The sequence below is a fragment of the Penaeus vannamei genome, chromosome 42, assembly GCF_042767895.1.
Source record: "Penaeus vannamei isolate JL-2024 chromosome 42, ASM4276789v1, whole genome shotgun sequence".
Classification (NCBI taxonomy): Eukaryota; Metazoa; Arthropoda; class Malacostraca; order Decapoda; family Penaeidae; genus Penaeus; species Penaeus vannamei.
The window spans coordinates 24,281,276-24,291,275 of record NC_091590.1 but is presented as its reverse complement, the minus strand read 5'-3'; the positions used below and the strand labels follow the sequence as shown (position 1 = coordinate 24,291,275).

Here is a 10,000-nt window from a genome sequence, read left to right as displayed (position 1 = left end):
GCCTGATAACAAAATACCAAGATTCTATGAAGACGTGTTACATACAAGACATATTTGTACGAACACAAACATCAACAAATACAACAATAACAGAACACACATCAAGGACAAAAACAGTTTCATAAGAACACATTTCAACTTAATAAAGATTTATTGTACTTTAATCTCATCCGATACATAATTCACCATCAACCCCACCATCGCCACCTTCACCATCACTAAAAAAAAAATCACTACAACCAAATCCTCTATAACTACCATTACGTGTTAGTGTGTTATCATAGCTGCACTATAAGAGTTTTTTTTGTATCATTCACTTAAATATATAGTTTTTTTTTTTTTCCTTTTTTTTTTCAGTCAGTTAGTTAATAAACTTTATAGCGGCCACGCCCTTACCGCCCCGGAAGTCACACAAGGTCACTTCTCCCTCGCCTTTCAGGGTCACGGTCAAATGGGTCAGTTTCGAACTCGACGACAGGTACTCCGTGAGGGCCAGGGCGCCGTCCACGTAGACCTGGAGGGGGGGAGGGGGGGAGGGGAGGGGTTAGTAGCATCAACAACGGTGGTGATGATGTTGATGATGAATGGTGATGATGATGGTGATGATGATGGTGATGGTGATGATGATGATGTGGTGGTGGTGGTGGTGATGATGAAGATGATGATGATGATGGTGATGATGATGATGATGATGATGATGATGATGATGATGATGGTGATGGTGATGGTGGTGATGATGATGATGATGATGACAATAAGGAGGAAGAGGATGTTCATGTTGATATTGATGATGATGGTGGTGATGATAAGCAAGAAATAGATGATGATCGTGATAATATTAAAGATATTGCTATTATCATAATTATTTTAGCAATGATAATATTCATAATAATAATAAAAATATTAATGACAGTACCTGTTAATATCTACTACTGTTAATGTTTGTAATAATAACTTATTTGCTACTACTAAAGATAATCAACAAATGATATCAACTACATATTAATAATTATGAATTATCGATAATAATTATTACTACTACTAATTCTAATGCCATCTGCCAGTAGTATCATATCGGCTACTACTGCTGATTATACCATGGTGAAGGATAGCATAAACGTGCGTTTTCAAATCAATTAAATCCCTATCATGTCTCTTTCACTTCCAGAACATTTATGAATAAGTTCCTGTTCTTGTTCCTAAGTAACTATTTTATGGAATAGAAGTTATTATCATATACAGATATTCCAGTGTACTATACATGACACATCTTTCTGTGATTTTCATTAAACATAAGCCGTCTTTTCTGAAGTATGACAGTCCAAAGCGTTTGGAGTTTGGCTGACGGCCTCCCTGCTCGTCATAAACGCTGATTGGCTGCTGAATCCACTGCCAGGCGTATGACTATCGAACACATCATTTCTCACAGGACGCTCAAATATCAGCACTAACATACCAGCGCGAATGACTGATTAAAATTTGTCCAGACTTCTCTCTCTCGCGTTTTTCCTCCCCCCCCCCTCTCTTCAGCCCCCCCCCTAATCTCTCTCTCTTTTCTCCAGTCTCTCTTACCTCGCCCCTCTCTCTCTCTCGCTTCCCTCCCTCTCTCTCTCATGCACTACCCCCACTCTCTCTATCTATATCTATCTCTCTCCCTTTCCATCTCCCTACCCCTCTCCTCCCCTTTTCTCTTTCTCTCTCTTTTACACATCCATCAACCCCTCTCTGTCTGTCAGTCTCAATCTCAATCTCAAATTAGTTCTCAAGAGAATTGATAACATATTGGATATACTCTTCTGTATGGAAATAAAAACAGGAAATCCTCTTTTAACTATATACAGATTAGCACAAGGAGCATATATTGCATAAATCGATTAGCACTTATTTCATGTGATCATGTTTATCTAACTTGATTCATTTTACAAGATTTATCATAAAATTCATATTGTTCTTTGCTATCAAAGCCATATGTTTAAACTTATATAAATACACACTATTGGCAAAATACAAGATGAAAGAAATGGACTGAGACACCGTGCATTTTAGAAGATAAAAAAAAGATCTTGGAATATGGAAAAGGAAAAAAAAATTGTGTTCATGATTAGTTTCTCTGATCCCTGGATAAAGAATGATCTAGAAATATATTAATTGGATTTCTTTTGCAAAATATATACACGGCTAAGCTTTTTTGTTAAAAGAATAGAAGAATATATAATCACAAGAAACACGAGGTGGTCCTTTCGTAACGAATATCAGGTTTGGACGGACGGAATTTAAACGATGACGTCACATAGCACTGGGACTCTCCTTAAGCTACCCAAGACGGCTTTAATTACAGGAAACGAAGCATCCGCAGGTTGAAAAGAACACCGAACAGATCCACATTTCTAATCCTCTTACGCAAGACAGAATCTGAAAAGGACGACTAAATCCTTTTACAGCTATAAATCGGATTAATCAAAGCGTTTATACCCCGTATGCGATACCTCGTTTCGTCCTAGCGCTAGGTACCTTGTTATGGTCTTTCCTAGTGTGGTATCCTGCTCGGGTGTCACAGTTCGGGTACCCAAGACACACAGGGCATTAAGCATTTTAAGAAGCCAAATATTCCATTCTATGCCTATGCCTGAATCTACGCATTTGTACAAGACACACAGGGCAACAAGCATTTTAAGAAGCCAAACATTCCATTCTATGCCCATGCCGGAATCTACGTATTTCATTTACGATGATAAAAACTTAATAAGCTCAACTGTTCATAAATATTGACAATTCTTAACTCTTTGTTATATATCAGGTAGGTTTGAAATTTTGTCCACCTGAAGAAAAAAAATAAAAATGCGAAGGAAATATGAATGGCTTTGGAAATACTCTAAACTTGTTGAGGTAACTTTTTTTTTTTCCTTTTCGACATTTTCATTTACAATGTTAACAATGATTTAATGAAAGTGAAAAAAAGAAAGAAAATATATATACATCTATGTATGTCTATCTATATGCATACATTATATATATATACCAGTATACATGTGTGTATAGGTATATATACAAATATATATGTATATATTTATGTATATACATATAATACAATATATATATATATATATATATATATATATATATATACTTATATATATATATATATATATATATATATATATATATATATATATACTTATATATATATATATATATATATATATATATATATACTTATATATATATATATATATATATATATATATATATATACATATGTGAGTGTGTGAGTGTATGAGTGTGTGTGTGTGTGTGTGTGTGTGTGTGTGTGTGTGTGTGTGTGTGTGTGTGTGTGTGTGTGTGTGTGTGTGTGTGTGTGTGTGTGTGTGTGTGTGTGTGTGTGTGTGTGTGTGTGTGTGTGTGTGTGTGAATTTGTGTTTGTGAATATAAAAACATATACCCTGCATATTCACATACAAACACATACACGGCAATAGTCTAAATAATGAAGTATGCAGTATTTCCTTTCATTTTTTATTGGTGTATGAATATGTTAATGCTGCATTTTTTTTATTATTATTCTGGCATTCTCTAAGTTATTATAGTGTTTCATTCTATACTGGCTCGGCCTACCCGAGTACATGATACCCAGCGGGCTTGGGTATCAAACGCTTTGATTGGTCAATGAAATCAATTACCCTTTAATCCGCCTTTAATCTGTATTTCCTTCTTCTTTGCTATCTTTCTTATTTCTTTCTCTGTAGAACTATTATAGTCGGATTATCCTTCTAGTCTTTGTGTCCATTTACCTCCTTATTCCTTTGTCATTCCTTTTTTTCTCATATTCTCATTCCTCAAAAAAGACTAAATAATCTTTAATGTACTTCTAGCATTCCCCAACATTCTACTAAACATTTTACAACATACTACTAGCATTTCCTAACTTATTACTAAACATTCCCCATCATACTATAGAACCTTCCTTAAAGTATTACTAACATTTCCCAACATAACACGTACCCTTTCTCACCATTCAATTCACCATTCCTCATAAACTACTAACCATTATTCTCCATTACCATTCCCCAACATACTACTTAACTATTCCTCAACCTACCACACTAACCATTCCTCAAAGACTGCTAAACATTCTTCAACATACTACAGACCCTTCCTTGGACACTACTAATTATTCTTCGCCATACTACGTTTTCCCCAAACATACCACCAAACACGCCTCAGCATACAACCAACCCCTCCCCAACGTAACCACAAAACATACCCCCAACATATTCCACACCATCCCTAAACATACCGCTAAACATGCCACACCATTCTCCTTGCCACTCCCCACCACACAACCCCCACATTCCCCCCACACTTACCGTCAAGTTATACCCGATCTTCGTCACCGTGACATTGTGCCAGGCATGGGGGTCCTTGCTGCCCTTGGGAGGCCACACACTCACGTCCCAGTTGTCCGAGAAGCCGTAGAGTCTCATGGCTATTCTTCTGAGGCCGCCCTCGTGCCTGACGTAGAAGGTGGCGCTCGTGACCGCCCTGAGAGGCCGATCCAGGTGGTGGGTGTAGACCGTGCAGTCTGTTACTGCAGGAGGAGGAGGGTCGTTAGTCGTGCTGGTGTGGTGCTGGTACTGAATGACCTCTCGGGTGCCTGGATTTTGTGATGCTGAACGAATTTTAGGATTAATTGAATGCTCATAAATACACGTTCGGATGGTTTGAATAATGGGATGTTGAGTGAATCTGAAGACAAATATTCAAATAAATTCAAATAAATCTGTGGATGATTTTGATACTGTTGCCAAATTCTGAGGAACATTGAAATCATGACAAGACAATTTGAATGTTGAGAAAAATGCGTCTGGTAGATATTGACACAAAATTAAGAAAGCAATATATTCATACACACACACACACACACACACACATATATATATACATATGTTTGTGTGTGTGTGTGTGTGTGTGTGTGTGTGTGTGTGTGTGTGTGTGTGTGTGTGTGTGTGTGTGTGTGTGTGTGTGTGTGTGTGGCTATAACGCATGAATCAAATGATCTCCATTATATGTAATCAAACTGAATGCTAATATTTGTTAATCAGATGCAACTTTTGAACTTTGAAAAATTATGGTAACATATGAAACGAATAAGTGTATGCCGATGGATGATAATAATACTATAATGATATTGATAAAAATGATAATAGTGTTAATGTTAATTGCAAGAGCAACAGCAACAATAAATAGTAATGATAATAATAATGATAATGATAGTAATAATGATGATAATGGTGATGTTAATGATGATAGAGATGATGATGATGATGGTCATAACAACATTGATAATAATAATGACGATAATAAAAGTAATAAACGCAGTAATCATCTTAATCATAATGATAATGGTGATGGTGATGATGATGATGATAATATTTGTAATAATAGCAGTAATAATGATAATATTAACTAAAATAGTGATTATAATAATAGTAGTAGTAATAGCAGCAATAATGATAATAGTTATAATCATGATCATAAAATTAATGATAATAATGTGATGACTATGATGATGATAACAATGCTACCACCATTAGTAATAAGAATATGATGGTGATGTTGATATTAATGATAATGATTATAATGATAATTATATCATGATAATGATTATTATAATAAAGATAAAGATTATCATGATAATGGTAGTGATAATGATGAGAATGATGACAGCAATTATACATAGCAATACTTAAAAAGATTGTATTGTAGAGAATGAGAATATTAATGGAATCCTGATAAGCTATCAATTGCATTCGTTTTCATAAGGTTTATGACATAGGATTATAGGAATATATATTCTTATTATGGAAGTGAAATGTTATCAGATTAATCAATGCTGTAGCTAGGTCGTTTAATGCTGTTTGTCATGAGTGGTAAAATCTAATTGATTTTTTTAAATTGATCTAATTTGCATGATATAGGATGGACATAATTAAAACTTTATGATTTCTATAGGTTTACAGATCCATTATCAAGACTTCTTAGATAAGATAAGTCATTAAATTGTAAATAAATCTTATATATATATATATATATATATATATATATATATATATATATATATATACATATATATATATATATATATATATATATATATATATATATATATATATATATATATATATATATATATATATATATATATATATAATATATATATATATATATATATATATATATATATATATATATATATATATATATATATATATATATACATATATGGATAAAAAAATATTGTCTGCACGAACAGCACACACGATGCCATGCAAATAAGCGCAGTCAACAAGAGATATTTTATTAATAAAGGATTATCAACGAGACATCAAAAACATTCAATGGAGTCGCCACCAGATCACAAACTTAGCATAGTTATGATAGAAATTTTATACAGTCAATAATGGATGAAGAAACACATGAATAAATTTAGTTCCTCATTGGACAGCCTTATTTTTCAAAAATCATAGCTCATAAATATACTATGAGGCTATTTTATGTTTCATATTGATCAAAAAGAACAATAGAACACAAGATATATTTACAAATATGCTATGATGCTATTTTATGTTTCATATTGATCAAAAAGAAAAATAGAACACAGGATATATTTTATTTCTAAAATTTGCGAGCCTTCCACCAATGCGTTTAATAAGATTATATTTTACAATTCTTATCAAGAACATTCAGTCCTCCATCGTAGTTTTACGAGTAATTTTACGATTCATATTATAGTCACTTTTTAGTTATTTCAAAATGTGCTTTTTTTATTGGTTATTGTCGCTGTTATTTCCTGTCGCTAAACACTTACTGTAAATCCGGATAAGAAACGGGCCTCCGGTGAATACGAAGAATATGTGAAAGAAAAGAAATTTAATGGATAAATGAATCGAATTAGGCAAAGGTAACCACAAACGTAAACAGAAGAGAAGAAAGGGGAGAAGAAGATATTATATGTATATTCTTTCATTTTTGTATACATACATACATACACTGTATCTATATGCACACGCACACACACACACACACACACACACACACACACACACACACACACACACACACACACACAACCTCCCCCCACACACATACACATACAAAAACACACACACACACACACTCACACATACACACAAAAATGAAATAGAAATAGGTCGAAGCGCAGAGACAAAGAAAGCGAAAAAAATCAGAAAAAAAGCCGAGAAAAAGAGGCAGGCCGAACCATCCACACAGCGAAGGCGACATTATATTTTTGGGCAACTGTCCCTCCCTGAGAGCGCCATTCATCCCTAAATTAAAGACGTTTAAGCCACACTTTAGAAGGTCAACTCGGAGCTCTCTTTTCCTCCCTATCCCTCCCGTCCGTCGAGGAATCTCTTTCATCTCTCTCGGCCTTTCTCTCTGTGTATCTCTTTTTGTGTCTGGCTCTCTGACTCTCTCTCTATCTCTCTATCCCTCTGACTTCATCTTTCTCTTTCTCTCTCTCTTTCTTTCTCTCTCTCTCTCTCTCTCTCTCTCTCTCTCTCTCTCTCTCTCTCTCTCTCTCTCTCTCTCTCTCTCTCTCTCCCTCTCTATCAGTCTGCTTTTTCTCCTTTTTATTCTCCATCTCAATTTCTCTGTCTTTCTAGCCCTCTACCCCTTTCTATCTTAGTGTTTCTCTGTATTTTTACTACATTAATTTTCTTCCTCCTCACATCTCTTATTTTTATCAAACGTGTTTTCAAATTCCTTTCCGTCATTCCACGGGCAATATATCAAATATTTTGATATGAGAACAGCTACAACTAAAACACAGAAAGAGGACGAATAAGAATAAGATAAAGAGAAAGAAACCGAGACACACGAAGATAAAAGAATAAAAAAATAAAAAAAATAATAATACAAGAAAAACTAAACCACGGCAAAACAGTGATACAGTAAAATGTCACTAAAAGCTTATAGTAATAGGACAATACTACGGCATGGCATTAGCAGTCTTATCAACATACTACCATGGTATTATTCACTTCCTTCTAAATATGCATGAATGGGGGCGATAGATGAGTAAATCGTGATCCACAAACCTGCTTGGAATACTATGCATATCACTATCAATCGGGGAAGGAGTAACCAGGAGAGGCTTCAGAGAGAGGGAGAGAGAGAGAGAGGGAGAGGGAGAGAGAGAGAGAGAGAGAGAGAGGGAGGGAGAGAGAGGGAGGGAGGGAGGGAGGGAGGGAGGGAGGGAGGGAGGGAGGGAGAGGAGAGGGAGAGAGAGAGAGAGAGAGAGAGTGAGAGAGCGAGAGAGAGAGAGAGAGAGAGAGAGAGAGAGAGAGAGAGAGAGAGAGAGAGAGAAATGCTGATGTAGAAAATGGAAAGTCCTGTTTCATCTGTGTGTGTGTATAGATAGATGGATATGGATATATGAATAGATAAAATAATAGCGTTAACGCAAACATACCTTCTCACATTTAATTTATCAGATCGTATAATTTATATTGTTGCTGTTCAATAAGTTTCCAAATCTACAAAGCAAAAATAAACATACACCCATTCTCAAGTACCAACGTAGACATATAGTCTCCAACAAAAAACATATTCTTACTGTATTTCAGAAGAAAAAAATATAAAAAATAGGTTGCTTTGGAATGTTTGCTTATAAAACATATATCTGACTTCACTATAATACTCACTTCATATACCCTACGCTTATTTCTAAAACAATACATATCTCACGGGGATATGAGATATATATTCGTTTTTTCACACCTACGCTGACTTCGAGAAGGTTATGTAGACTTAGCCATCATACAATCAACAAAAGTGAAGTGTAGATCTTGCCAAGGATTGCGTTTGACAGCACTGTATTAGCATATTATGGAGGTACGTGCAGTCGGGGTACCGTACACTGCATGTGTTATTTCGCTGCATCAAAACGTGGTTTGTTTATATTTCTCTTGTTGTTTCTCTGTCTCATTCTTCATCCTTAGCAATCTCTTTTTTTTTATTTCGCTATACTCCGTCTCTCTCTCTGGATATTGTTTTCTCTCTCCCTTTGTCCTCCCTCTGTCTCTCTCCCTATCGCTCTCTCTCTCTCTTTCTCTCTCTGTCTGTCTCCTGTCTTTATCTACCTCTTCTCCCTCCCTCCCCCCTCTCTCTCTGTCTCTTCCACTATCTTTCCTTCCTACCTTCTCTCTCTCTCTGTCTCCTGTCTTTATTTACCTCTTCTACCTCCCTTCCCCCCTCTCTCTCTCCACTCCTCAAAGTCTCTTCCCCAATTTCTCTCCCTCCTCCCCCTCCGCACTTCTCCCTCCTTCTCCTACCCTCTCCCTCTCTCTCTCTCTCTTCCTATCTATCTCTCTACCTATTTATCTCCCTCCTCCCCTTCCCTCGCCCTCAGCACATGACATACGAGGCGCCGGTCTTTGTCATTTTATCTCGTTGTAGCAAGTATGCCGTGAGGGTGTGGCATGAATTACACACTGCGGGCCATTATGCTGTTGTTGGTCTTTTTTAACGATCCCTTAAAGAAACAAATGACGTTCGCTATGAAAAAAAAGGGGAGGTAGGGAGGGAGAAAGGGGGAAAGGGGTGAAGGGAAGGAAGAAAGGGGGAGAAGGGGGTGAAGGGGAGGGAGCAAGGGGAGAAGGGGAGGGAGAGAGGGGACGGGGTGAAGGGGAGAAGGGGAGAATGGGGGGAATGGGTGAATGGGAGGAGGAAATGGGGATGAAGGGGAGGGAAAAAGTAGCATGGTTAAGGGGTGGATGAGAAAGGGGAGAAGAGGAGAGAGACAGGGGGGAAAGGGGTGAAGGGGAGGAGGAAATGGGGGAAGGGAATGAAGTGGGAGGAGAAGGGGAGGGAGAAAGGGGTAGGAAAGGAAAGTGAAAAGAAGAGAATGGGAGGTAGAACAGGGGAGGAAGGGGAGAGAGGAAGGGGTGAAGGGGAGGGAGAAAATGAGAGAGAAAGGGAG

At 36.5% G+C, this 10,000-nt stretch overlaps 1 protein-coding gene across 2 annotated transcripts in view; it reads right to left on the bottom strand.

The window, feature by feature from the left end:
• Positions 1 to 132: 132 nt before the first annotated feature.
• The window catches only part of LOC138860618 (uncharacterized), a 21,711-nt gene continuing 11,843 nt past the window's right edge, over positions 133 to 10,000 (bottom strand). The window contains exons 2-3 of one of the 2 annotated variants that reach the window (XM_070118553.1): positions 4,365 to 4,585; positions 133 to 514 (exon numbers count right to left, since the gene is read on the bottom strand). In XM_070118553.1, coding sequence (XP_069974654.1) covers positions 362 to 514; positions 4,365 to 4,585 — 374 coding nt within the window. In that variant the 3' untranslated portion in view covers positions 133 to 361. The remainder of the gene's footprint in view (positions 515 to 4,364; positions 4,586 to 10,000) is intronic. The other variant, XM_070118554.1, reaches the window with a different exon arrangement.